At 59.0% G+C, this 27,160-nt stretch overlaps 5 protein-coding genes across 8 annotated transcripts in view; 4 read left to right on the forward strand and 1 right to left on the reverse strand.

Annotated features, from left to right (window-relative positions):
- The first annotated feature begins 33 nt into the window (after positions 1 to 33).
- On the forward strand, positions 34 to 8,281 carry PRDX6 (peroxiredoxin 6). The gene is made up of 5 exons (XM_005492270.4): positions 34 to 167; positions 2,663 to 2,819; positions 6,068 to 6,214; positions 6,629 to 6,775; positions 7,289 to 8,281. Exons 1-5 carry the CDS (start codon positions 76 to 78, stop codon positions 7,418 to 7,420), a joined length of 675 nt encoding a protein of 224 aa, XP_005492327.1. The 5' UTR covers positions 34 to 75; the 3' UTR covers positions 7,421 to 8,281.
- The window catches only part of FAM78B (family with sequence similarity 78 member B), a 25,062-nt gene continuing 4,552 nt past the window's right edge, over positions 6,651 to 27,160 (reverse strand). Inside the window, exons 1-2 of one of the 2 annotated variants that reach the window (XM_074546476.1) lie at positions 15,325 to 15,947; positions 6,651 to 13,575 (exon numbers count right to left, since the gene is read on the reverse strand). In XM_074546476.1, the coding sequence (XP_074402577.1) occupies positions 13,053 to 13,575; positions 15,325 to 15,947 (1,146 nt within the window). In that variant the 3' untranslated portion in view covers positions 6,651 to 13,052. Of the gene's footprint in view, positions 13,576 to 15,324; positions 15,948 to 27,160 lie in introns of those variants that run through there. The other variant, XM_074546477.1, reaches the window with a different exon arrangement.
- PLPP6 (phospholipid phosphatase 6) lies at positions 16,023 to 18,874 on the forward strand. Its single transcript, XM_074546484.1, has 2 exons — positions 16,023 to 16,428; positions 18,091 to 18,874. Exons 1-2 carry the CDS (start codon positions 16,023 to 16,025, stop codon positions 18,459 to 18,461), a joined length of 777 nt encoding a protein of 258 aa, XP_074402585.1. The 3' UTR covers positions 18,462 to 18,874.
- On the forward strand, positions 20,565 to 25,751 carry LOC102065421 (flavin-containing monooxygenase 5-like). 3 transcript variants are annotated; one of them, XM_074546474.1, is made up of 9 exons: positions 20,565 to 20,751; positions 22,108 to 22,265; positions 22,470 to 22,658; positions 22,735 to 22,897; positions 23,133 to 23,275; positions 23,617 to 23,816; positions 24,069 to 24,418; positions 24,668 to 24,740; positions 24,948 to 25,751. In XM_074546474.1, exons 2-9 carry the CDS (start codon positions 22,134 to 22,136, stop codon positions 25,291 to 25,293), a joined length of 1,596 nt encoding a protein of 531 aa, XP_074402575.1. In that variant the 5' UTR covers positions 20,565 to 20,751; positions 22,108 to 22,133; the 3' UTR covers positions 25,294 to 25,751. The 3 variants fall into 3 exon arrangements, with proteins under 3 accessions (XP_074402575.1, XP_074402573.1, XP_074402574.1); XM_074546472.1 differs by lacking the exon at positions 20,565 to 20,751 and adding an exon at positions 21,177 to 21,672; XM_074546473.1 differs by lacking the exon at positions 20,565 to 20,751 and adding an exon at positions 21,758 to 21,890.
- Positions 25,861 to 27,160, forward strand: part of LOC102072223 (flavin containing dimethylaniline monoxygenase 5) — a 5,053-nt gene continuing 3,753 nt past the window's right edge. Inside the window, exon 1 of the mRNA XM_074546488.1 lies at positions 25,861 to 26,543. Within this exon, the coding sequence (XP_074402589.1) occupies positions 25,905 to 26,543 (639 nt within the window). The 5' untranslated portion in view covers positions 25,861 to 25,904. The remainder of the gene's footprint in view (positions 26,544 to 27,160) is intronic.

The raw sequence follows: 27,160 nt of genomic DNA on the forward strand, positions 1-27,160 counted from the left end.
GCGGCGGCGACTGCGGGAGCAGCACCGGGAGTTGTACCGGGAACTGCATCGGGAATTGCATCGGGAGCTGTAGCCATGCCGGGGCTGCTGCTGGGGGATGAGGCGCCCAACTTCGAGGCGGACACCACGCAGGGTCGCATCCGCTTCCACGACTTCCTGGGAGACTCGTGAGCGCTTGGGGATACACCGGGAGCGGGGGTGGGATGGGATGTCGGCGCCGCCGGGGATCCCGGGCATCCCGGGGAGGCGGCACGGAGCGGGGCCGCTCACCGCGTTCCTTCATTCTTTCCTCCCGCACGCTGAGCCCCGTGTCACACGGTTCCGGGGGCTCGCTCCAAAATGTGGCTTTTCCTCGTGGGACTGGGGGGCCGGACACGGCGGGATTCCCGGTGGGCAGAATCCCGTCCCCATCGTCCCCGGAGGGCGAGCTGAGCTCTGGAGGACGGAGAAGGGGCAAAGCCCGGCTGGCCAGAGCGGCGCTGGGGACAGCTGGGTGTCCCAGGAGTGCCAAGGTGACAAAGGGGACAGCTCGGTGTCCTGGGAGCGCCAGGGTGACAAAGGGGACAGCTCAGTGCCCAGGTGACAAAGAGGACAGCTCGGTGTCCCGGGAGTGCCCGGGTGACCAAGGGGACACCTCGGGGTCCTGGGAGTGCCAGAGTGACCAAGGGGACACCTCGGGGTCCTGGGAGTGCCAGGGTGACAAAGGCCCCGCTGCCCCGGGCACCGTTCCCTCAGAGCCGGCTGTCCCATTCCCGACTCGGGCACGGCCCCTGCGGGCCCCGCTCCCGGCAGCGCTCGGCAGGCTCGGATCAGGCGCTGCTGTGGGCACTGTGAGCCTGGGCAGAGGGCAGTGAGAGCCCTGAGAGCCTCAGCCCCTCTGGAAATGGCTGTTCCAGCCTGGCACACGCAGCTCTGCCCTCCTGCTCGCCGCTGTTCCCTCACAGAGCGCGGGCATTGTCCGAGCAGCCTCCTGGCACCGTGGCCAGGGAGCTCCACATCAATAATTCCTGCTGCTGACCCGTGGCAGTCACACGGCCCTGGCAGGGCTGCAGGAGCCCTCATTTCATCCCTCCAGCTGCATTCCCAAGGCTCTCAGATAGGGCTTTCCCCTCCTGTCATGCTGCCGGAGGCCCGTGAAGATTGGTGCAGCAAGAACTGTGTGGATTGAGCTGAGAAATGGTGGAAGGAGTCTCTGGCAGGGAATTCGGAGTGCTGGGGGTGGCTTTGCTTTACCCCCTGGGAAGTCCTGAGAGCATTTTTACTCCAGCTCGTCCTGCTGGGCTGCATTGCTGCCTTTCTTGTGCACTGTTTGCCTTACCTGGGAGGTGCAGGATTAGTGTTTGCTGCTCTAAAGACTCAAAATCCATCGCTGCCAAGCTGAGGTGGCTGTGTCAGTGCAACAGGAGCCATGATGTGATGTTGTTAACTTCTGGCCTCTCCTGCTATTGATTAATTCTTACCTTTTAATGGAGTGCAGCTCACAGCAGCAGCTGGGTTTAGGCTTGGTCCTGTCCCATTATTTTGAGCTGCACGATGCACATTTGTGTGTGTGGAGGGGAGGTGCAGGGGTAGTGGCCAGCTGGTGCATCAGTGACCAGCTCTGCAATAACCTGGCCAGGCACCCCCTCTCTCGTGGGGTCTCTGGGCTGCCCTGTACACCTGGCTCCCCCAAACTTCCTCACACAGCACCGTGTCCCCATCCATGGGAAGCGCCCGGGGCTCCTCTGGCATCTCCTGCAGGATCCTGGAGGCAGAGTGGGCAGCGGGGTGCAGGGAGTTTCCCGGAGCAGGACTTATCTCATGGAAGTTTCTGGTGATAGGGAAGGAGGAGTTGCCGGGCAGGAATTCCTTATCAGAGAGACGAGCTGTTCCTGCACTCCACGAGCTGTTCCTGCACTCCAGGAATTTCTTAATCAGAGTCGAGCTGTTCCTGCACTCCACTCTGCACAGCGTTGGGAACGATGAAAGTTTGACAAGAAAGTCTCACAGATATGTGAGACAGATAGGTTTAGCAGAAAGATTGTTGAATGTAGAATATGAAGAAAGAATAGAGGTGGAAGCAAGTTTTGATATAGAAGAAAAGAATTGCTGAGCCAGTCTTACTGGATAACCAAGGAGGCAAAGGGTGTGTTAGTTAGAAGGGGTTTTTATGGCTTAGAGCAAAGGATAAACCCACCCCAAACAAGAAGATGTTTTTACCAAGCAGAAAGCCCAAGCAGACAGGACTGCCAATGTTGCAAGCAGAAAAAAGGTCTCAGAATTTCCCACTGCAACAAAACTGAAAACCAACTTCTAGCTGAAACTGTAATGCACTAACTTTTAGTGATTGGAGAACAGTAACGTGAATATGGGAATTATAGCAGTTATGATAGGCTATAGAGAAAAGTTAAGGTATAGATTGGTTCTACTGTATTAAGATGCTCAGCAAAGAAAAGTATAGAATGCAATGTAAATTAAACTAAGGGTCTCCAGGCCTGCCTGCAGCTGGAGCTGACAGCTGTGGGCACAGCTCTGTCACCCACCACCCTGTCCTGCTGCAACCTCTTGGACGTAATAAACTGCATTTTGGAGAGCCCCTGGAGCCCCACATCCCTCATTCAGGCTCTTGCAGCACAAAGCAGAGCCACAGGTGCCCTTCAGAGCTGCCTCCGTGCCGTTGCAGGTGGGGCATCCTGTTCTCCCACCCGCGGGACTTCACCCCGGTGTGCACCACGGAGCTGGGCCGGGCGGCCAAGCTGGCAGCCGAGTTCAGCAAGCGCAACGTGAAGATGATCGCACTCTCCATCGACAGCGTGCAGGACCACCTCTCCTGGTGCAAGGTACGGCCTCTGCGGGGGCTCAGGGCCTGCAGAAAATGCCCAGGCAGGCTTGGAGGTCCCAAGTGTCACATCCCAAAGCGTGGCGGTGCTGAAATGCAGAGCAGGAGTGGGGAAGGTCTTCTCCATGGTCACGGAGAACCTCACAAAGTCCAGGGGGCTCTTTGCACTTTGATGGTGATGCCTTGTGCAGGCTGAGCTAGAACAGAGGCTGGACAGAGTTAAAGAATAAAGCAGGGATTTGTTAAAGGCCTCAATGGGTCCACCTTGGGCAGCACAAGAGCCCAGCCAGGGCTGCACCCAAGATGAACCAAAATGGTCACTAAATGCATGACTGGTCATGGGATCTCTCACTTTTAGAAGTTCTGCTCCATGTGCATATTGGAGTTAATTGTTCAATTACAGCTCCAGCCCATGCAGTCCCATCCTGCTTGTTTTTCTCTCTCCAGCCCACGTTGTTTGTGCTCTTGGGCCTGGGATTTGGATCATTTGTCCTTGGTGCCCAGCTAGAGAAGGAATTGTTTTGTCTCCCTGCTCTGTGCACAGAGCTCAGCATCCCCTCACATGAAGCCCAGACCCACCCACTAAAGCAGCACAGAACCTGAAAAATAGAAAAGCTCAAACCTGAGGCATCAATACAAGAGGAAAGCAATATTACTGCTGTCCCACCACTACTGAAAGGGTTAAAATGTGTGGAGGTGAGGCCAGAACCTACCCACAGACCCTCAGGAAGTTCTGTAATAAAACAGGAAAGGAAAAGAGGCATCAGAAGTGAGGAGAAAATTACAGTTTGTGCTGGGGCAGGGAGGAGAAAACAAACTGAGACATGTTAACTGTAAAATCACAGATAGGAGAATGTTAAGTGTAAAATGAACATGAGGCAGTATTAAAGAGATGGGAGTGGAATAACTCAGTGAAGGACCTTGCAAGGAACTTAAGGAAAACTTCAAAGGCAGCCTGTGTGTGCTACCAGGGAGAATGCTGCCAGGGTTAGAGGTGGCAAGGGTCTAAAATGAGTGTTTCAGACAGAAATGGCCAGAGTGTAAAAATCCTTGGGTGAATTACCTGCCACCCCCTTAGCTCTTAAAATTGGCAATGTTCTCAGGTATTTTCCAGGGGTGAGAGGTGCTTGCAATAAGAGGCATCAAAGGTGAGAAATTTCTACACTCAATGGGACATTATTTCATGACTGACTGGCTTTAGAAATTAGCTAATTGCCTTATTGCTTAATTCAGCCTTTGTACCTGAGTGGTGCATGGCCAATGCCCCAGCAAGGGCCTGGGAAAAGCAATGTACAAATCCCAGTAAACAAGGTTTCTGTGCTGCTCAAACTGGCTGAAACCAGCAGACAAATTAGCAAACAACATGTCATTAGCCAGAACAGAACTTTTGTGTTGTGCTTTTGTGAGGGAGACTCATCTGCTTGGCCAAAGCTGAGGTGTCAGGGTGTTGCTGACTTCTGCAAAGCCTTTGAATTTGCAAGCAGCTTTTCCACAAGTCAGCTCTGTGAAGGGCAGGCTCTTTCTTGCAGGAAAGCAGGGATTTGTGTCAAGGAGGGAAGTGCTGAGCTCTTTCATCCTGCAGGGATGTGTGGGGTTCAGCAGACTCGGGTGAGCTGAAAAAGAGATGAACAACGAGCTGACTCTGCTGATGCCATGGAATTATTCACATGGCACAAGCTCAGGTGAGAGCAGGAGAAGCTGCAGAACAGCCTTGATGCTGGCTGGGGGGAGGCAGAGCAGGAAAACCTTCCAGAAAAACCATGGAGAGGCAGCCAGTGAAGCTGTGGTGAGGCTGGGAGAAGCCTTGGAGCCAGAGGTTTGGAAGTGTCAGCTCAGCACCTGTGAGACAGAAACAGCTGAAAATCCTCCAAAGATCCAGCTGGTGAGGACAAGGCTGGAGTGTTCCATGCAGCCTGTGTGCCACTGGATTGAGGCCAGGAGTGAATTTTGGGCAGAGCCCTGTGTGCAGCATTCCCAAACACACCTCTGCTCCCTGCCTGGATGAAGCTGCTTTTACCTGGGGCACAGCCTGCAAGGGGGAAAGAGGGGAGGCTGAACTCCTGCATGAAACAACAAAGAAACTTCTCTGCTGCCAGGTTTCAGATGGGATCTGCCTGGGAAGGTGGGGCCAGCTGCAGCCAGGAGTCCCTGTGTCACTCTGTGCTTTCCAGCTGTTCTTGGCCATCCCTAGGCACAGAACAGAGCCTTGCTCCAGGGCTGGGGGCTCTGGCCCAGCCAGGGATTGATCCCAGCTCCCCAGGCAGGAGGTTGTGCTTCTGCAAGGGCTGGGGGAATGCCTGAGCCCCCTGAGCTGTGCTGGCAGAGCTTTCAGTGCTCTCTCTGGCCAGGGATACCTGCACCGTGGTGACTCACTGGTGAATCAGTCCCTCCTGTGATGTCTGGTTTCAGCTTGGACTCTGGAAAGACAATCAGTGATTAGGGGAGGGAGTCATGGGTGGTTTATTGCAGCACAGTGTGGCTTGTGAGGCTGTTTTCTCCCCAGGCCAGGAAATCACGTGCATTTTGGAATGAGTTACAGTCTGTAGGATTCACACAATACCTCTCAGAAACTCTGCTCATCCTCCAGCCCTGCTCTAAAGAGAGGAGGGGGTGGCTCTCCTTTGCTGGTGTCCCATCTGCAGCCTCCTGTGACTCTGTGGAGCATTCAGCTGCATTTCTCCTCAGCTCTGCCCTCCTTCCCTGCTGTGCTGTGCCAGGGCAGGTTTGCAGGACAGCAGCACCAATTCCCTGCTTCCTCACCAGGCAGAGCCTCCAGGGCTGTGGAGGGGGATGGTTCTCTCTTCTGTGCCAAGAGTGGTTCAGAAAGGAGTGAGCAGTGCCCCAGCACCTGCTCTCAGGCTTCCAGTGGAGTTTTTTGAGAGCCTTGAGTTAAATAAGCTGTGAGTGACTCATGGGATGGAATTGGTGCCTTGCACAAGACTTGTGCAGTGTTGGGCCTTTCTTTATCAGCTGGTTTGCTCTGCCACCATTCCTTAGGAGCACAGTCAGTCCAGCTGTGACACCAACACACCTGTCAGCAGTGCAGGAGGGAGCTGGAAGAGGGCACAGTTCTCAGTTCAAGCTCTGTGTGTCACTAACAGGAATTCCCTGTTGCTCCATGCCCTGCTGCCCGGGCTGTGAGCACAGACAGCCTGAGAACGGCCTCCAGAACAAGGAGGCACAAAGGTTTCTGGTTTGTCACCCGCTTTCTGCAAACTCATGGGTCGTGCCACGGCTGTGTCCCTGCAGGACATCAATGCCTACAACGGGGAGCAGCCTGCAGAGAAGCTGCCTTTCCCCATCATCGCTGACAAGAACCGGGAGCTGGCTGTGCAGCTGGGCATGCTGGACCCGGACGAGCAGGACAAGGACGGCATGCCCCTGACGGCTCGTGTGGTGAGTGCTGCCTGTCCCAGAGAGCAGAGCCACGGCTGCCAGCCTGCCCTGGGGCTGGGGGCAGCTCCCCTGCATGGGCATGGCCACCCCCAGCAGCTGGGGTGGCTCCCTTGGGTTGTATCATGGTGATCTACCAATTCTAGTTGTGCCTGTCCCAGCTCATTTCTGTCTGCTGGGCTTTGCCTTTCCCTTCCTGTGCTTGCACTAGAAGGGCACAGGCAGCAGAACAAGCTGGTGTTGGACACAGGAGCTCCCAGAGCAAAAGCCCATTCCCTGGGCATCAGCTGCTCCATGGCATCTCCCCTGTCCCAACTCAGCATCTCCCAGGAAAGGAAGGAGCATCAGGGCTGAGCAGATCCAGCAGAGCAGCCACACAAACGTGCCCAGCTCCTGACACTGTCTTCCTGTGCTCAGGTGTTCGTTTTTGGCCCTGACAAGAAGCTGAAGCTCTCTATCCTGTACCCAGCCACCACTGGGAGAAACTTTGATGAGATCCTGAGAGTGGTGGACTCCCTGCAGCTCACAGCATACAAGAAGGTTGCTACCCCTGTGGACTGGAAGGTGAGGAGCAGGGCACTGGGAACAGGCATGGAATGGCAGCCAGCTCCCTTTGGAGGGGCACACAGGCTGGGGGAAGCAGCAGCTGGAGCAGCCTGGCCTCTGCAGGCTCCTGTTTGCTGCAGCATAAAATCCCAGTGGGCTGGGCTGGCTCAGCCACCTCCCAGCAAAGCAGATCTTTCCCCCAGGGCTTGGAATTCAAGGGGGAGCCAGCAGCACCTGCCCAGGGCTGCCTGAACCATAGGAATGGATGGGCAGACATGGGCAAGCTGTGCCTTATCCAGTATTACAGAGAGGCTCAAACTCTCCCCTCCTTACTCCCTGTTCCCCTGGGAATGCCATTGGCAGGGCTGGCAGGTGGCACAGCTCTCCCTTTGGGCATCTCCTGGTGTAGCTCCCACTCTGCCCTCACTGCTGGCTCCAGGCATGGCACATGCACTCACAGGGGGGCAGTGCCACCCGTGCCCAGCCCTGCCAGCCCCTGACTGTCCCCGTTTGTCCCCATGTGCCCCCCAGCCCGGTGACAGCGTCATGGTGGTGCCCACCTTAGCCGACGAGGAGGCCAAGAAGCTCTTCCCCAAAGGGGTCTTCACCAAGGAGCTGCCCTCGGGCAAGAAGTACCTGCGCTACACCCCGCAGCCAGAGTGAGGGCTGGCTGCCTGGCTGTCTGTCTGTCTGTCCTGCTGGGATGCCAGAGCCTTCCTGAGCCCAGCTCCTGCCCCTCTGACACCGCATCACCCACGGCCTCGTCCTGGCACTCTGCTGCTGCATGGCAGCACTGAACCAGCTCAGCACCAGTCCAGAACCAACCCTCCTGAACCAGCTCAGAACCATCCCTGAACCAGCTCAGAACCATCCCTGAACCAGCTCAGAACCAGCCCAGAACCAGCTCAGAATCAGCCCTGAACCAGCTCAGCACCAGCCCAGAACCAGCCCTCCTGTCCCTCCATTTCTATCCCCCCAAAACCAACCCCTGGGTGTTCTCCTGCCCTATACCAGCCCTCCTGAACCAGCCCTCCTGTCCCTCCATCCCATCCCCTCTGACCCTGGGTGTTCTCCTGCCTCAGCCCAGCCCAGAACCAGCCCTCCTTTCCCTGCATTTCTATCCCCCCGAAACCAACCCCTGGGTGTTCTCCTGCCCTGTACCAGCCCTCCTGTCCCTCCACCCCATCCCTCAGAACCAAGCCCTGGGTGTTTCCCTGCCTCAGCCCAGCCCTGCCTGGTCCCCAGATGGCACTGCAGGGCTCCTGCTGTGCTGCCCCCCCCCCCGTTTGGTGTCAGCCCCGAGGTGTGCTGAGGAGGGGTGTCCTGCTGGGCCAGGAGCTCTGGGGGCTCCAAGCTGCTGTGTGCCTTTCAGAGCAGCCATCTAACCTGTGCTCCACGAGTAGGGGAGGAGCTGCAGAGCTAAACCTCTCACCTCTTAATGCTTTCTTGTCTCTTGCTGGAAGGTGATGGTTTCCAGGTTTTGTGGGAGAGGGAATTAAGCAAATAAACTGACCTTCAGTACTACCTGCAGTGTCCCTTGTCTTTCCCACAAGTTTGCTGTGTTCCCTGTGGGCACCAGCTGGGATTTGTGCCCAGGCAGCACAGACTGCCCTTGTTCTTGCTCTGCAAGGAAGGAGTTTTGGAGGGACAGCTTGTCCCAGGGCACAGGCTCTCAGACAAGGCAGCTGTGCTGTCCCTGCTGGGCAGGAACAATGTGCCTCAGCCTCGTCCTTGGCTGCAGGGCAGGTCCTTCCCTGCTCCTGGGGCATGAGCAGCACGACAGGAGCCGTGCAAACTCCTGCTCTCCCACACCTCCTTCTCAGGGATTTGTCAAGAGATGAGCAATGTTTTAATTTAACAGCAGGAGAGAAAGCTGCTCACTGAATAGCTCACAGCGTGGCTGCCAGCACCCCTGAGTGCCCAGCACAGCCAGCAATGCTCAAAAGGAGCAGCTGTTAAAGAAATCAGCTCACTTGGGCACAAATGTACCCCCCCAGCAAGTGGGGCTGGTGGGTTTGATGTTCAAGGTGAGCAAAGTGAGATCCCCCTCCAGACTAAACCTCAGGCAGCACCCACAACCCTCTTTCATTACCCCTCTCCCCCCCAAAAATAGGTTTATTAATTTCTAATTGCCTTCAGGAGCTATGCAGTGAATATTGGTGTATTTCCCCAAATGGCTTTTGAATGAACCTTCATTATTAAACTCCTTATTATTCCCATGTATTATTTTGACTGGAAGATAGGAACAGTTGGTCCCTGGGCTGACTTTTGTGCTCACTCTTCCACTCTGCAAGAAAGGGGAGAGGGAAGCTACAATTTCAAAAGTGAAACATCTTTTTTCAGTGTAGCTTTTCAGCTTTATCAAGCTGGGCAGCTTTCCTAGTTCCCATGGCTGGGCTGCACCAACTCCTGGGCTTCTTGCTACTCCCTCACTTTGATCTGCTTTCCTAAGGGAAAAAGGAACTTCTGCCCCCTCCAAGCTTTCCAACCAACTGCCCATTTTTCTGGAGGTGTGAGGACACAGCCCCATGGCAGATTTGTGCCCACAGCCTGCTCAGAGCATGCCCTGGGGCAGGGCACTGCAGGGCCAGCACAGGGAACCTCGCTGGGACAGCACAGAAGCCACCTGAAAGGACAAAGTGGAGCAAATTCTGTCACCAGAAAGGACAAAGTGGAGCAAATTCTGTCACCAAAAAGGACAAAGTGGAGCAAATTCTGTCACCAGACCCAAGGGCTTAAAGGCAGCAGGGACAGCCACTGAAATTCCATGAATTCCTGCCTGCTCCCTCCCCGGTGCTGCCACGGCCCCAGAGGTACAAACCAGCCAGAGACACTCAAGCAAACACAAGGTTTGGCTCCAGTACAGCTCCAGTAGTTCTCTTTTAATCCCAGAGAAGTGAAATGCAACATTTTTTCGAGTTGGTAATAACATCCAGAGACACAAGTCCAAGCCCCCTACTGGGTAAAGTCATTTGTGTTTAAGGCACTCTGCAGAACCAGCTTTCCTCTCTCTCTCTCTCTGATTTTCCCCGCGCGGCAGCAGAATACCTGGTTGGGTCTGTTCTCCGTAGTGACATTCACCCACCCTGGCTCCTCCCGCCCTCTCCAGGGGCTGGAAAGGGCAAATCCAGCGGGAGAGGCACCAGGAGGCCGGGTCAGTAAACAGGGATGGGCAGGGCAGGGAGCACTCCGAGCTCCTGCAGGGAGGGAGCAGCACCGGGTGCCCTCCCTGCAGGCACCGTGTGCTTCCCCTTCTGCCTCTCCAAAAGGGGATGGGAGCCTGGGGACCCCAGCAGCACCCCAAAGGCAGGGGCTGGGTGTGGGGGAGACCCAGCTGCCCCCACTGTGCAGCAGAAATGAGCCCCCCCCCCCGCCGCACCCCGACTTCCAGTTGTCAATAAATACCAATAAATAAATAAATAAATAGATCAATAAATAAGTGACCCGAGGCTGGGAAGGAGGGGAAGGGGCGCTCAGGGCACAGGGAGCAGGAGGGTGGGCATTTCCATGGGCTGCCCCTCCCTGAGATAACGGGGTGCTGGTGGGGAAGGGGGGCACAGGGAGAGCATCCCATGGGGGTGAACCCAGGAGTCTGAGTGCTCATCCAGCCACAGGGAATGAGCCAAACTCAGAATCCTACATGGGAACTCTTCCCCCACACCTTCCCTCCTTCCCCTGAGCACCAGCAGCCCCAGAGCTCCATCTCCACCCAGGTGTGAGCGTTTCTGTAAACGCTGTTTGCACGTGTTTCTTTGCAAACAATTTTTGCAAACTTTTTTTTTTCCCCTTTCTTTTTTAACGGGGAAATGCCCACAAAGACAAGCCGTGCACCAAACCGAGTGTGCATCAAATCCAGCTGTCAGAGGAGCAGGAATGGAAGCCTGGCAGAAGCCTGGAGAGGTGAACACAGGCACTGCCCCGGGGCTCAGCCAACACCTGCCTGCAGGCTGGGGCAGCCCTGGGGCGTCAGGCACACGGCTACAGCCAGGCACGGAGCCTGACCCTGGCACCAGGATGTTGCAGACATTCATGGACAGAAATCCAGCCACTGCTGTCTCAGTGCCAAGGCTCAGCCTGGCCAGCAAGTCCCAAAAGGTGGCAATGTTGGGTCCAACAGCATCCCTGCAGCAGCGTCCCTGCTCTCCCAGGCGCTGGAGCCACGGCGGTGCCACAGCACTCCCTGGGCTGACAGCAGCCTGCAGCCACTTCCCGTGGGTTTTGGGGAGCTGGCTCACGCAGCCTCTGGACACAGCATCCTCTCCCAGCAGGAAGGCCACCTTGGAGCCACCTGTTTGTTGGGGAGCCCCTTCCTCTGGCGTTTCAGCTCTGATGCTGCCAGAGATGTTTCTGTCCCCCTGGGTCAAAAGTATACACCTGCCTTACTTCAAACCAAAAAGGTACTTACCCCTCCTCCCCCAGTCCTTAAGGAAAATTGTATTTCAAGTTTCTAACCCCTCTCCACACACACTTTTTGAAAAACAAAACATCAGCGATGGCACAAGCTGCCATCGGTCCCACATCAGGACAAAACCACAGTCTCACAAGAGCAGGACATCTTCCCACACCACAAGCTCCCTGTGGGAGCTCTGCTGCAGAAAACACAGCAAACCAAAGCTCAAAGCCCTGTCTCCCTCCAAGGCTGCCCCCTGCAGAACCCACCCAGGCACAGAAAGCAGCAGGATCCCAGCCCAGCGGGAGCACCAGCCCCGGCACACGGAATTGCTGCACCAGGGCGTCCAAAGGAAACGCTCCCAGAGGAAAAATAATAAATAAAGAACTGGATCAGCAGCAAATACTACTGAGGGCAATAAATAGCAGGGGGATTTCACAGGGATTTTTGGTCTAAGATGCCTCGGGAGCCCCTGTGCTGGCAGGGTCCGGGTGCAGGGAAGTGTCACCCAGCACTGCCAGCGGGATGGCACAGGGACCTTCCCAGCAGGAATGACCTGCATCCCCAGGGCAGCACAGCCTCCCTGCAGTGTGAGGAAGGCAGGGCTGCGAGCTGGAGGAGCTGCAGGGCTCGTGCCAGGGAGGACAGAGCAGAGAAAGCAGCAAAAGCTGTAAGCACCTGCCCAGGAGTGACGGAGCACCCGCAGCAGCAGCAGCACAGCTGTGGTTTATCCCTCTGCTGCAGCTCCAGGGTGAGATCCTGGGAACTGCCAGCTGCATCCCACAGCAGCGTGCTGCCCCACGGAGCAGCCAGTGCCAGCCAGCCAGGCAGCAAGGAGGGAGGAGGAAGGCAAATAAATCCCCCTGTGACCCCTCCGAGCACAGCAGCAGCAGCAGGAGGCAGCCCCAGGCAGCACATTCAGCTCCTCCTTCCCCGGCTAACCCAGGCCTGCCCTGAACGGCCTCCACTCACATCACTGCCTCGCACAGGGCTTGGGGAGGTACCACAAAGCGTGCACTGGTGGCCCAGCCAGCAGCCACCCTGCTCCATGGGAGGCTGGGAGAGGCCTCCACGTGAGGCAGCATCTGCGTGGAAAATGAGCGAGCACCCAACTTCTAGCAAGGGAGGGGGTCTGCAGTGAAGCAAAGCGAGTCCAGGGGTGCCTCTGGGCTGATCTGGGCACCCCACACGCCCAGAGCACCCGGGCTGGGAGAATGGCACGGCCCCCATTCCCACCCGGACTGGGCTGACAATCCTTCTGCTCCCCAAAGAGAAGGGAGGCTGAGGGATGCGAAGACTTAGTGCACCGCACAACAAAAGGACATCTAGCCTGCCCTTACACCTCACCCCAAGACGGAAAAGAGCTATGGCATCTCCTACACTCACAACTACTCCAAACACACCCAGACGCATGCAAAACGTGTCCCGCTGCCCCCGGGCTGCAGAAACCCCTCCCGGGCGGTGGCACCGGGCTCTGGCCCGCCCCCAGCACCGCCCGGTCCCACCCCACTGCGGGAGGCGGGCAGGCATGGGGGGATCATGGATCTGAAATGCATAGCTACGGACACGGCAGGGACACGGGGACAGGAACAGCCTCTGCTTCTCCCTCTGGCTGCGTGGGAAGCAGCGTCTGCCACGGGCACGGTTCAACCACACTCATGCTGCTCGTGCTGCCCCACAAGGAGAGACGAGTCCTTTGCGCCAGCTGCAAGCACTCCATTCCGCTTCCCGGGAAATCCTCCAGCTCAGCAAACCCTCTTCTGCGCCCTTGTGCCAGCCAGGCTCTACTTGTGCCCGAGGAGGAGCCACGTTTCCAAGCACAACAAGAAAGGCGGGAGAGCCCAGAGGTGAGCTTTGGCTGGGCAGCCCTGTCCGTGTGCAGCCAGGGGGGCTCGGCTGCACGCCCTACTTGGGAGGTATCACCACAATGGGCTGCCCTCGCTTGGGTCTCCACATGAGCACCTGGGCGTCGTTGGCGTTGGGCTTGACGAGCGCGTTGGGCGGGATGGGCTCCATCCTGCTGAGGATCCGCGGCTGCTCCTGCTGAGTCCTGCCCACCAGGCGCGCCCGCTGCCCCAGCAGCTGCATGGGGTCCACCTCGATGTCCACGCGCATCCTCCACTTGATGGTCTGCAGGATGATCTTCTCCTTGGTGGTGGTGTTCATGGCCACGAGCCACGTGGTGAAGCTCTGGTCCCTTTTAATCCTGGTCAGCAGCGGCACGTTGCTGTTGCTCACGGGCACGGCCCACGTCACGCTGGGGTAGAAGTTGTCGTTCATGCTCACCGAGAACCTGGAGATCTTGTTGGTGGGCCCCACCAGGGTCACGGTTTCTGTGGTGTTTCCGTACCAGGGGTAGCTCACCCCATCCGAGTCGCTGATGGCTTTCACTCGCCCTTCCCGCAGGTCGGGCAGCTCCCAGCTCGACCTGGTGAAGAGGAAGAGGAAGATGAGCAGGGAAATGGCAGCCCAGGGACCCTCTGCTTGCCTGCCTGCAGCAAACTCTCAGGGACAGCCCTGGAGAACAAATTCAGCTTCAGTTCCTTGAGCACATGCAGCTCGAACACAATGCCATTTTAATTAACCTGCAATTAAACTGACTGGGCCAAAACCCACTGCTGAGTCTCTTTGGGATCACTCTCCCCTTAATCAGCTCCTGGTGATTACATGTGCTGGAGAACATGTGATTACATTATGTGCTGGAGAACAGCCCTCCCTGTCCCCCAGATGCAGCACAGTGACCACAGCACAGGCCCAGCCCCTCAGCAGCCCCCTCCTGCAGCAGGTCTGTGATTTTTATGCCTTAAACACCAAGACAACAATTGAATCCCACAACTAAGCCTGCCACTGGCACCATGAAACCCCTGCAATATGGCTGGTGGGGAGGATTCAGCCCCAAGTCTTTGCTGCTGGCCATGCTACCAACACGGTGTGGCAATAACACTGGAGCAGCTTTGCAGCAGAGGGGCTGGGGCCACACTTGTGCCATCCTCCAACGTCCCCAAGTGCTCCATGCCCCACGCACACCCATCTGTGGCGACACAAGGATGCAGCACAAGGACCTGCTGCTCCCCAGCACCCACAGAGCGGTGGCACCAGCAGCAGGAGCCCACAGCGAGCTGCAGAAAAGACCCCTCTGGACATCCCCCCTCTGGCATCACCCCTTTCCAAAGGCACAAGACACAGACAGAGAGCCAACAGCTTGTCCCTCGGCATCCCCACAAGTCACACTCAGCCTTGGGAAAGCTGTTTTCCTGCTGCCACTTCTGCCCAGCACTGCAACCTTTCCCTCTTGTAACACAAGCCAAGGGGGCAACTCCCCCAGCACAGCCTGTGCTCCACTCTCAGTGCCAAAGGAGAAACAATGCTTGGTGGGAGACAGCGGCCACAAAGCCCTTGGAGGGGCGAGGTCCAGGCTGGAGGGTGTGGGAGCTGCTGTGGGGCCCGAGGGGCAGCAACTGTGGGGTCAGGGAGTGGGGCTGGGGTGATGGTGCTGCCCGTGGGTGGCTGCAGAGCTGGGGCAGAGGGGCAGCACAGGGTGCTGGGGCAGCAGCACGGGGTGCCAGAGATGCAGCTCCCAATGCCGGGATGCAGCTCCCAATGCCGGGGTGCAGAACCCAATGCCAGAGATGCAGCTCCCAATGCCAGGGTGCAGAGCCCAATGCCAGAGATGCAGCTCCCAATGCCAGAGATGCAGCTCCCAATGCCGGGGTGCAGAGCCCAATGCCAGAGATGCAGCTCCCAATGCCAGAGATGCAGCTCCCAATGCTGGGATGCAGAAACCAGTGCCGGGGTGCAGCTCCCAGTACCAGGGTGCAGAACCCAATGCCGGGGTGCAGCTCCCAATGCCAGGGTGCAGAACCCAATGCAAGGAGTGGAGCTCCCAATGCTGGGGTGCAGAGCCCAATGCCAGAGATGCAGCTCCCAAAGCTGGGATGCAGCTCCCAGTGCCGGGGTGCAGAACCCAATGCCGGGGTGCAGAACCCAATGCCAGAGATGCAGCTCCCAGTGCCGGGGTGCAGAACCCAATGCCGGGGTGCAGAACCCAATGCCAGAGATGCAGCACCCAATGCCGGGGTGCACAACCCAATACCGGGGGTGCAGCTCCCGGGGAGCCCCCAGTGCCGTTCCCAGCCCGTACCCCGCGCCCCGGAGCCCCCCGTGCCCCGCTGCTCACACGCCCAGGTCGCTGTAGGTGTTGTAGAACTCCATGTGGTTGCAGGCCTGGATCCAGCCCACCACCCAGGTGTGCCGGCGGGCGATGGGCGGCATGAGGACGCGGGCGGAGGCGCGGAAATAGGGCGTGCGGTACCGCAGCACCACCGGCGAGCTCTCCTCGATGGCCGTGGCCGCCGGCTCGATGGTGGCCGACACGTCCGACACCACGATCTGCTCGCGGCGCACCCGCGCCTTGCAGGCCACGCTCTGCAGGCACCCCATGGCCGCGGCCGAGCCGCCGTCACCGCGGGCCCGGGGGGGCGGCCGGTCCCGCCGCCGCCCGCCCGCCGCGCATCGCCGCCCGCCGTACGGCGCCCGCACCGGCGCCGGCAGGGCGAAGGCGCCGCCGCGTCTCTTCCGGCCCTCGCCGGCCGCCGTACGCCGGCCGCGGCGGGCACGTGCGCGCCGGTGGGCGGTGCGCGCGTCACGGGCGGAAGCGGAACAGGAAGCGGAAGCGGCGCCGGGGCCGCCCGGTACCGGGGACGCGCCGAGAGCGGCGGGGGCACCGCGCCCGGGCGGGGCGGGGATAACCGGCAGGGCGCGGGGAGCGGGAGAGGGAAGCGGCCCCGGGCACGGGGACATGCCGGGCTCCGAGCGGGCCTGGCCGCGGGTGACCGGTGACCCGCGCCCGCCTCCCGCAGGCCGCCCGCCGTCGCCATGCCGAGCCCCCGGAGCGGCCGCGAGCAGCGGCGCGCCGGCAGCGGCGGCCGCCTGGAGTTCCTGTCGCTGAGCCAGCGCGGGCCCGCCGCACCGGACAGCCCGTCCCGCCGCCGGGAGCCCGCCGGCGCCGCCGGTGCCGTCCCGCTGCCCGAGGAGGACTGCATGAAGCTGAACCCGTCCTTCGTGGGCATCGCCCTCAGCTCCCTGCTCGCCATCGACCTGTGGGCCTCCAAGCGCCTGGGGGTGTGCGCTGGGGAGGGCTCGGCCTGGGGCAGCGCCCGCCCGCTCATGAAGGTCATCGAGGTGTCGGGGCACGGCATCCCCTGGGTGCTCGGCACCGTCTACGGGCTCTGGCACACCGACAGCCCCGCGGCCAGGGAGGTGCTGCTCAACCTGCTCTTCGGTGAGCCGGGGGGCTGGGGAGGGCGACCCGAGGGACGGGGCTCAGCACACCACCCGAGAGCACCGGCGGGTTTTGAGCAGCCTGTGCGGGCTCACCGGGCTGAAGGGCGCGGTGGCAGCGCCACGAGTCACCTGGCACAGCTGGCACCACGCACTGGCAAACTCCCGCGGTTACAAAACGCTCTCGGGGCTGAAGGCTCGGCTCCCCACACCTGTCACCACAGCACGCTCCAGGGGCAGTGTTGAGACACCAGGCCTTCCCCTGCAAAGCTGCTCTGGCACACAGACCCTTGGCTTCATGCCCGCAGGGCTTTCGTGGATTGTTCTGTTGCAGCCGGTGAGGAAACCTGTTTTAAAGCACGACTTTTAATCCTGCGTGCTGTAGTATTTCACACACACAGAACAGCCTAACACTATTTAAGAGGATTAATTTTTGCATATTTAGAAACTGTTATAGCTCTAGGACACCAGACCTTCTCTCCCTTGTTAGTCTTGTATTAAGCAGCAAATAATTAGGATCTCACACTTCAATTTCGAATTGAAATTTGCTTGGTGGGAAACATAGTTTTGTGCATCTTTTTCATCTAGCAGCACGTGGTTAAACTGGAGCCCCACAGCAGAACTGGATGCCTCCAGCCTAACCTTTGCTCCGAGGAGAGCTGTCCCAGCACCTCAGTGCTCTGGGCATAGCCACCCATCTCCCTGGGGATCTGTCCCTGGCTTGCAGCACCCCTGTGGGGAAGGAGGATTCCCTCATGTCCAACTTGAATTCCCAGATCCTGTGCAGAAAGAGAAAAAGCAGTTAATCTAGTTTTACATGTCGGGGAGAAAAAAACAAAAAGGAAATTTGGTCTTAAATGATTAACCAAAGGAAATGAACTGAAGTGACCAAAAGATTCGGTGTCCAGAAATGTCTTAGGACAAACAGAAGTTGGTCTCTCACACAACAAGAAGTAGCCCTGACTGTGGGTGCTGTGCTAAGCTGAGCTAACAGGGATGGAGAAAGTACCCTCTGCCCTAGATGAGAAGCTGCTCTTTCCAAATACTGTCTGAACATTTATCACAGGTGCTTTGCCTCCTCTGTGACAACAACCTTTAGCCCTCAGAGGCAAGTCACCATAATTTATCCTTGATTCATCTCTTGAGAACCAGAGCAAGGTTAACTTTTCCCCCAGCAGCAGGGAACAGGCAGACCCCAGGAGCCCTGGCAGGCCACCAGCGCTGAGCATTCCCCCTTGGCTGACCTGTGCCCAAGGGGAGTGGGTTGATCATTCACCCAGCGGGTTTGACCCCGGTCAGCAGGGCAGACAGCAGTGCAGAGTCAGCACTGCCAGCAAGGGAGCTCTGGGGACTTCATGCCTCTGTTGCAGGAGGAGACTGGGCCCAGAGTCATGGCAAGATCAGGTTCTGCAGTGAGAAAAGCCCTGGGGTGCAGGCTGTGGCAGGCCAAGGGGCTGCTGGTGCAGAAGGGGTGCGTGCAGAGGAGCAGACCTTGAGGATGTGCTCCTGCTGATGCAGAAGGCCAAGAGCAGCTGTGTGCTGTGCTCTTCCTGCAGGGGTCTTGCAGCCATGGGGAGAAACGTCACCTTCAGGCAGCTTTGACAGCTGATGTCCCTTGGCCGATGGTCCCACTCTCAGTAACCCCTGTTGCTGTCTCTCCCAGCGCTGCTGCTGGACCTGCTGATGGTGGCCGTGGTGAAGGGGCTCGTCAAGCGGCCGCGGCCCACGCACAACAAGATGGACATGTTCGTCACCATCTCGGTGGACAAGTACTCCTTCCCCTCGGGCCACGCCACCAGGGCCGCCCTCGTGTGCCGCTTCGTGCTGCGCCACCTGGTCCTGGCCGTGCCGCTGCGCGTGCTCGTGGTGCTCTGGGCCCTCATCGTCAGCGTCTCGCGGGTCATGCTGGGCAGGCACAACATGACGGACGTGCTCTTCGGGCTGCTGCTGGGCTACGCGCTCTACGGCGTGGTGGAGCACTGCTGGCTGTCCCCGGCCACCGCGCCCGCCCTCTTCGCGCTCTGGAGCCGCTGAGCGCCCTCGGCACACGGCAGGGGCCCTGTGCTGCCGCTCTGAGCACACGCAGGACGGGATTCTGGTGCTGAAGGGGCGTCCTGAAGCCCGTCAGTCCGGCCAAGGCTTCCCCACGAGCGGTGCTGCAGGCTCCAGGCCTGCACTCAGATGTCTGGTGCTGTCCTGCCCTCCCGTGGGCCGCCAGGCGGGGGCTGCGCTGACTGTTCTCTGGTGACCAAAAGCAGTCTCTGCAGAGCCTGGGGAGGGCTCAGCACACCCAGCCGGCAGCTCGCTGCTCATACTGTGAATCTGCATGTTCTCTGGGCACCTGCAATGGCCCGTGGTGTACGTGGTAGCTGTGACTCTGCAGAGGTTTCTCTGCAATCACCCCTGTATCTGTATCCTATAAATACACTGATCATGCTGCTGTCCAAGCATACCCTGCACAGCCTGCTCTACAACACTTGCCTGGAGGGGACCCACAGGGCTCTTTCCTCAGAGTTAGGCAGAGCTTTGCCTCCCTAAGCAATCTCTTCCCTATTGCTCTCAATTTAAGTGCTGCACTAAGGCTACATGTCAAGCACGTGGCCCCCAGAGTCACTGGGAAAGGACAGTGGCACTGAAGGGTTGATCATTCAGTGGGCAACAGTGAGCAGCCCCCAGCAGCAGCCTGCTCCTGAAGCTCTTGTCCAGAGTTTCCCAGTTCCTTTTGCCCTCCACAGGGATTTCAGTTTCTGAGGGGTTACAATGCATTCACAGCAATTCCCGATCAATAGCATATTCCAGGCTGCAGAGAGAGTCCTGCAGAGCCAGCCCCTTCCCAGAGCCCAGAAATACACCCAGCCCCAGGGCTGAGCCTTGCTTGCACCTCCTCCAGCAAGAGGCCCTGGCTCTGCCAACCACGGCCACGGCTCCCTGTGCTCCAGGCAGGCTGGCTTTCCTCCCCTGCCACCACTGGCAGCCTGTTTTTCACAGAGGGCTGCTGGTCCTTGGCAGGAGCAGACCACAAGGAGTCTCTGTAATGAGCTGGGGCCGAGACTGAGCCAGAAAATCATAGAACACACTTCAGCAGACACCACAGCCAGGCAGAGAGTGAGGGCTGTAGACTGAGCTCATGTAATCAGCTTCAACAGTGCTCCTGGCACATGGGTAAAGGGATTGGGCCCAGGTGAGGCTCTTTGTGGTCATTGAGGTCTAAGTGCACTCAGGCCCTGGCAAACACTAATTAAGTCATATTAAGGCCAGGCAGTGTTTAAGTGTGCTCTTCTCCTGGGTGGAGTGTGCACAGGAGCAGCCTGATGGCTGCTGGTATGAGCACCCTGTCACTGTCACTTTTACAGGGGCTGAAATGGAAGTGCTTGACATGACAAGGTTCCCCTGGAGATGAACCCCGACCCACTGACAGGGTGAAACAGTGAAGCTTCCAGGTCTGACCAAAAAATAATCCCCTGGGTTGCACTGCAGGCCTGGCAGCCAGCTGGGCCAGTCTGGCAATTGCACAGCAGCACCAGGACACTCCAGCCAGCCCTCCTGCCCCAGAGGACCAGCCCTGTGGTGGCTGTGGGAGCACAGGCAGGTGGCACACTGTGGGTGGGCAGGGCTTGTTGTGCATCTGTGGTTCCCACACACCTGTGTGCCAAAAAGTGGCTCTCGACTCACTTGCACAACACTCCATGAGACCCTGGTAGCACCCACCATCACCCCTGCACAGCCCTGCTGGGTCACAGGCTGCCTGGCACCCTCTCAGCTCTTCTGTGCTTCTCTGCAGCTCCACCAGAGAGACCTTTGCTCTCCTGTGCTTGTCACCTCCAAGCCTGGGTGCAGCCATGATAGGACAGAGGAGGTTCTGCTCCACTTGTCCCACGGCATTTCTGCCCGCTGTGGCAGCCCAGGGCAGACACCGTACAGCAGGCACTGCTGCACACAATCTGCATCCTGGGGGCTTGCCAGGTATGGGGGACTGTGAATTTCCACAGACATCAACCATCCAAATACCAACCTCAACCAAAATGTCATGGCATGCCCCTGCTGCCCGGCAGCACAGTTTGTGTGTACTGAGTCCAGCTACAAGGGGGTAAAGTCCAAGGCTGTGCAGCCTCCTGCAGGGAGAAGGGCAAATTCAGAGGCAGCCTGCACAGAGGTTTCATAGCAACAGCAGAGCGGTGGAGAGCTCAGAGAGGTCCCCTGTACCTGTTGCCCTCGAGCAGTCTGTGCAGAGCTTGCAAGAGCCAGAAGCCAGCTGACAGCAGAGCAGGAAGAGTAGCACTGCCTGTGCTGCCAGCTCTCCATTCCCGTGTTGATCCCTTGCTTGGTAAGATGCTTTTGATGCTTTTTGACAGGCAGGCACAGAGTGTGGGTTGGCAGCTCAGCGTCTCTGCCTCGGGCAGAGATCAGCCCTTGCTGACAGCAAGGGACAGAAAGAGCTTTATTAAGCTTACTGCAAACATACTATGAGTTTATAAGGTTAAAACCACTTCAGCTGCAGAGCTTGGCCCCTCTGCCTTGCTCAGCTCTACAGCAAAGTTCTCTGCATATGGAAGAGCAAATTTCCCCCGCAGCCTCAGGGGCTGTCTGGCTGTGAGTGTGCCAGGAGCCAGCAGCAAGTTTGGATCCACATGGTCTGTGAGGGACAGCCTTTTCCTGGCTGGTCCCAGCACCCTCATACCAGGCACACCCTAGCAGCGTGGTGCTCCTCTCACCGGGGTCCCACTGGCACCAAGGACTCTGCTAGCCCAGGGGTGAGCCGTGGCTATGGGGACACTGTGCCCGCACACCCAGCCCAGCGGCCCAGCAGGGATGTGGGCGATCCAGTGCCGGCTGCCCCCGGAGCAGCCAGAGCGGTGCGTCACCCCGGGTACCACAACAAGCGGGCGTGGGCTGATCCCGATAATCTTAGGGTCAAAATCCAGGACAGCGCTTGTTTACCAAGCACGCAACCACAAGGATGGGCTCCGTGTCCCCGCGCAGCACATGCCCTGGGACGGCTCCTGCGGCCGCCGGTCGAGGCTGAGGCGCCGCCGCTGCATGAACAGCCGAGCAGGCGGCCGGGAGCCAGCCGGGTCCGGGCTTCCTCTCCCCGCGCCCGTGGGAGGAGTGACGGAGGGGGAGGCCCCGCTCCCGGACGCTGCGCACCACCGAGCCGGGCCGCGGGCCGGCCTCACGGAGCACGGAGCCTCGCACGGGCCCGTGCCCGCCGCCAGCCTTCCCTGGGCTGCTCGTCCCACGGCCGCAGGTCGGTGAAGGCTGTCCCCCGAGCTGCCGGCACCAGCGGGCACCGCGACAGCACGACAGCCATCTCCGCGGGGAAGGGAGAGGGCAAAGGGCAGGCGGAGGGGCTGTCACCCACGGGGAGGGAGCTGTGGGTCCCCACAGCAGGGCACAGCACTTCAGGGCACCTCCATCGCCGGGCCATGGCACGGGCGGGGAGACTTTGAGGCTCCCTGACACTCGGTAGGATTTCTTCTCCAGGCGTCCAGAGGCGGCACCACAGTAGTGCAAAACCCAGCACTGGCCAGGTCCACACCTGGCGGGGGACAGCAGCGGCTTTGCAACCCCAGACAAACTTTTGAGGGGCTGCCTCTGTTGCTTGGGACCTCCCTGAGCAGGGTCAAACCTTGCACAGTCGCAGCCCTGACAGCTCAGGCCCGCTGTCCGGTGCTGTCCGCAGGTAGAGAGCCGGCGCTGGAGCGCAGCATGGCGAAGAAGGTGGCCATCATCGGCGGGGGCAGCAGCGGGCTGTGCGCCATCAAAGCCTGCCTCCAGGAGGGGCTGCAGCCCGTCTGCTTCGAGAGGACCGGCGACATCGGAGGCCTCTGGAGGTTTGAGGTAAACCCTGTTGGCCTCGTGTCCTGCTTGGGGTCAGCACCAAGCACAGGGGTCCGTGGTGGCTATTGGAGGGCAGCCGGCCATAGAGGGATCCTCTGGGTGAGACTGAGGACAGGGGCTCCATGAAAAGAAGATCCTCATCAGCCCCAGCCATCCTTCCCCATCGTTCCCCGGGCAGCGCTGAGCTGTGGCCCCCTCCCACAGGAGCACCCCGAGGACGGCCGTGCCAGCATCTACCGCTCGGTCATCATCAACACCTCCAAGGAGATGATGTGCTTCAGCGACTTCCCCATCCCCGAGGATTTCCCCAACTACATGCACAACTCCAAGATCATGGAGTATTTCCGCATGTACGCGCAGCACTTCGACCTGCTGCGCCACATCCGCTTCAGGGTGAGGCGCGGGGCCCGAGGGGGCGGTGGCGGCGGGAGCGGGGCACGGGGGGCCTGACAGCGCTGCCCTGTGCCAGACCAGCGTGTGCCGCGTGTCCAAGCGCCCCGACTTCGCCAGCAGCGGGCAGTGGGAGGTGCTGACCGAGAGTGAGGGCAAGCAGGAGGCGGCCGTCTTCGACGCCGTGCTGGTGTGCAGTGGGCACCACACCAACGCTCATCTCCCGCTCGGCTCCTTCCCAGGTACGGCCCTGTACACTGGTGTGAGGGGACACCAGAGACGCTGGAAAGCTAGTCCATGCCTGTCCCTATTCTCCCTGCTGCTTTCCCCCTGGCCTCAACATTTCCCTGCCTTGCTGCGGGCTCCTGTGCTCCCCAGGAGTGGTTTGGTGGGGTAAGGGAGTGTCTCCAGTCTTTAGGGGGTGATCTTCCAACCTGGCACCAGGAAGCCAAGCATCCCTCCTCCTTCTGGTCACAGGAATTGAGAAGTTCAAGGGCCGCTACCTCCACAGCCGAGACTACAAGGATGCTCAGGCTTTCAGAGACAAAAGGGTTGTTGTCATCGGGATTGGGAATTCGGGGTCAGACCTGGCTGTGGAGATCAGCCAAACAGCCCAGCAGGTAAGCAGGAGTAGGGGGTCCCAGCGAGCAGGATTGCCCCTGTGGGACACTGTCAGCTCTGCAGGGACACCAGGACCAAGGCACTTGCAGAGCTGCTTCTCCATGTCAGCACTCGCTGTGTTTGGCAGTGCTGCCAAACTCCTGCCAAACCCAGTTGCCAGACAATTGAGACTTGGTCCTATTCCCCTGCGAGATGCCAGCCACCAGCTCCTTCTGCCCTCTGGGTCTTTACCCACGCTGCTTTAAAAGCAGAGTGATCCCAGGGCAAGGGCACGTCCCCCGCAGGGCAGCCCTCCCAGGACTGCCCCACCTTCAGGCAGAGATCCTCCTTCCTTGTCTAGGTGTTCCTCAGCACCCGCAGGGGTGCGTGGATCTTCAACCGCGTTGGAGATCAGGGCTACCCCATCGACACCATCTTAACCACCCGCCTGAAGACGTTCCTGCAGGGGCTGCTCAGCTCCTCCATCACGTGTGACTTCATGGAGAAGAAGCTGAATGCCAGGTTCGATCACTCACGTTACGGCCTCAAGCCGAAGCACAGGTATCACCAAACACTCCCCTGCCTAGAAGGGATCGTCTGCCTCCTTCTGTGTCCTGCCCAGCTTGGCCATTCCCTGCTCCCTGTGCTTGGACTGGGTTATTATCTTGTTGTGCCCAGCCACCACTGCCCCTTCCAAGGACTCTTGGAGACAGCAGTGTAGGGGCAGCTGCCCCAGAGTAGGAGCAGCAGCTGGAGCAGGACACGGAGCAGAGAACTCCCTTCCCAGCCCTAATGGCTGCTTGCACCTTCCAGGGTCTTTCAACAGCACCCCACTCTCAACGACGACCTGCCCAACCGCATCATTTCGGGCAGGGTGCGGGTGAAGCCGAACGTCCAGGAGTTCACAGAGACATCTGCCATCTTTGAGGATGGCACCAGGGAAGATGTCGATGCCGTAGTTTTTGCCACAGGATACAGCTTCTCCTTCCCGTTCCTCGACGGCTGCGTGAAGGTGGTGGAGAACCAGATTCCCCTCTACAAATTCGTGTTCCCCCCTGACCTGGAGAAGCCAACACTGGCTTTCATCGGCCTCATCCAGCCCCTAGGAGCCATCATGCCCATCTCAGAACTCCAGAGTCGCTGGGCCACCCGAGTCTTCAAAGGTAAGTCAGGCAAACCTGCTCTGTGGATGTGTGGATGCAGTCCTGGAGTGAGGGCAGTCAGTGAGATGGCCTCTCCTCTGAGAGGCACAGGCACACCCCTACACTGAGCTCCACAGGCTGCTCCTTCCCATCCTGATGGCACTTGGACATGCCCCAGGTGTGAGCCCACGCACCACGGTGGTGCTGGCACAGGCACAGCACCCAGGCAGGGCCAGCACCACAGTGGCTGCTGTGTCTCATCCTCCCCAGGGCTGAACGAGCTGCCCCTGCAGCACGACATGGAGGCTGACATTGAGCAGAAGAAAGAAGCCATGGCAAAGAGGTAAGATCCCTGCAGGGATGCCTTAGGCACAGCTGCTCATGGGCATCCATCCTGTCCCATGGAGGTGTCCTGGCACATTTCTGTGTGCCAACAGAGGGCAGGGATGTGGTTGGCCACACTACCCACAGTCCAATACTGCCTTCCTGGTGTGCAGGGCACCTGCCAGCGCTGTTTCCAGCACCCACCTGCCCTCCTCGCTGCCCACAGGTACGTGAAGAGCCAGCGGCACACCATCCAGGTGGATTACATCCCTTACATGGACGAGCTCGCCTGCCAGCTGGGGGTCAAGCCCAACCTGCTCTCCCTGTTCCTCACGGACCCCAGGCTGGCCATGGAGGTGGCCTTCGGTCCGTGCACGCCGTACCAGTACCGGCTGCGGGGCCCGGGTGCGTGGGCAGGAGCCAGGGAAGCCATCCTCACCCAGCAGCAGCGCATCCTCAAGCCCCTGCAGACACGACCTGTGGAAGAGAGCACCTCAGCCCCTGCCATTCCCCTCATCTTCAAGCTGATCGGGGCTGTGGCCATCCTGGCAGCCGTTTTTGCTTACTTGTAGGTGCCTGCAAGCTCAGGAAGGGAGGCTTTTGTCCTGGGGTGACTCCCTGAACCAGGACAGCTTTGCAATGGGCTGCGGGACTGGCTGGCCACCTCTGGCCCTTGGCAGCCTGTGCACCCCAGTGGTGGCAGAAACCTTCCTGCTGCCTGGCACGGCCCAGCTGTGGCCACACCATGAACTAGGGATGCACAGAGCCTCCCCAGCTGCCAAAATAATGCTTGGGCTCCTGCTCTGCACCTCCCCTTGGGGAATGCTGTCATGGACTGAGGAGGAAACCTGCTCACTGCAGGCTAAATTCCAGTCCCTCTCACCCAGTGCTCCGGGCTTTTCTGTCCCCTGTAACCCAGCTGTGCCAATTTTGCCACACGCACACCAGAGCTAAGCAGCAAAGGCACAGCACACTTTCTAAGTGGATAAATGCAATAAACAGCCAAGTGTCTGTCCTGCTACTGACACCATCACGACTCTCCGTGTGCTGTGGGAATGCTCATGGGTTTGAGATCAGCCTTGTAGCACTGGCCTATTACACCATAGGCTGACGTGCACACACGCTCCACAGCGAGACAGCCTCTCCCAAGGTGTGTCCCGCCACAGTGGGTCCTGGTGGTCACATGGCACAGCTCAGTGCCACCCTGGTCACCTGCACACAGCTCCTCCAGAAGGTGGTTGGGTGGGCTGGGGACCCAGAGTGGGTAAAGGGTGGGGGGTCCTGTCCATCAGATGCCTGGGCTAGTCAATGCCAGCCCCCACCCCCTCCCCCCACATCCCCTAGGTTTGTCTTCCACGCTGCAACCTGCCGAAATCCAAAGCACAGCCACATCTCTGCCCTGCCCAGGAAGTCCTGGGGCGCTGTCGGCATCATTAAACACTTACAGAACTTAATGCACCTCTTGCAGAGAGCAGGGCAGGTCAGGAGGTGTGGCAAGGAGGTGAGAGAAACCTGTAGATCATGTCTGGAAGAACATCTTGTAACACCTTGGCCACCCACAGGAAATATAGGGACAGTCACCCTCAAAACGAGCAGCAGCGGGCAGCCTCCCTTGAGGGACACGCCTGGCTCTGCACCTCCTGGCCACAGCTTCTCCCACACCCTTGCCACCACCACGCCAGGGGACATGACTGCTCGCAGAGTGGCCGTCATCGGCGCCGGCGCCTCTGGCCTGTGCGCCCTCAAGTGCTGCCTGGATGAGGGGCTGGAGGCCACCTGCTTTGAGAGGAGCAAGGACATCGGGGGGCTCTGGCGCTTCGAGGTAAGGCCCCAGCAGCCAGGCTGCTCCTTGGCAGCAGCACGGATGGGCTTGGGATCAGTCCCTGGCAGATAACCGTGCACCGTTCCCCTGCTTTGCATGCGTGCAGCAGGCAGCTTTCCCAGGAAACCAAGGAAAATAAAAGTGGTTTGGCAGCGTGATGCCAGCTGGTGTGCCAGGCACTTAGGACCCAGCTCCTGCTCAGCAGCAGCAGGATGAAGCCGCCTCAAGAACTTCAATCCATGGCTTGCTCCCGCAACGTAATTTCCCCCTTCCCATTCCTCCCTTCCCAATCTCATCCACACCTTACTCTGCTGTTTTGCTCTTGGTCACTCCCAGCCCTTGCCTACCTATCTTATCTTATTTTATCTGACCGCACTGTGGGTACCTGTCCTGCCCAGCCCTTGCCTACCTACCTTGTCTTATCTGACCCCACTGTCTCTCCCCGTTCTGCCCAACCCTTTCCTGGAATCATGGTTGCTCCTCTTTCTGCTTCTGTGCCAATCGCCCACAGATCGCCCCAGAGATACTGTGTCCTGCCTTCTCTGTGCCTTCTCTCCCTGCAATCCTGGAGCTCGTCTCTGCTCCCATCTAATGAAGCTGCTGACTTTAATCCCATG

This window comes from Zonotrichia albicollis, chromosome 8 (genome assembly GCF_047830755.1).
Source record: "Zonotrichia albicollis isolate bZonAlb1 chromosome 8, bZonAlb1.hap1, whole genome shotgun sequence".
Lineage (NCBI taxonomy): Eukaryota > Metazoa > Chordata > Aves > Passeriformes > Passerellidae > Zonotrichia > Zonotrichia albicollis.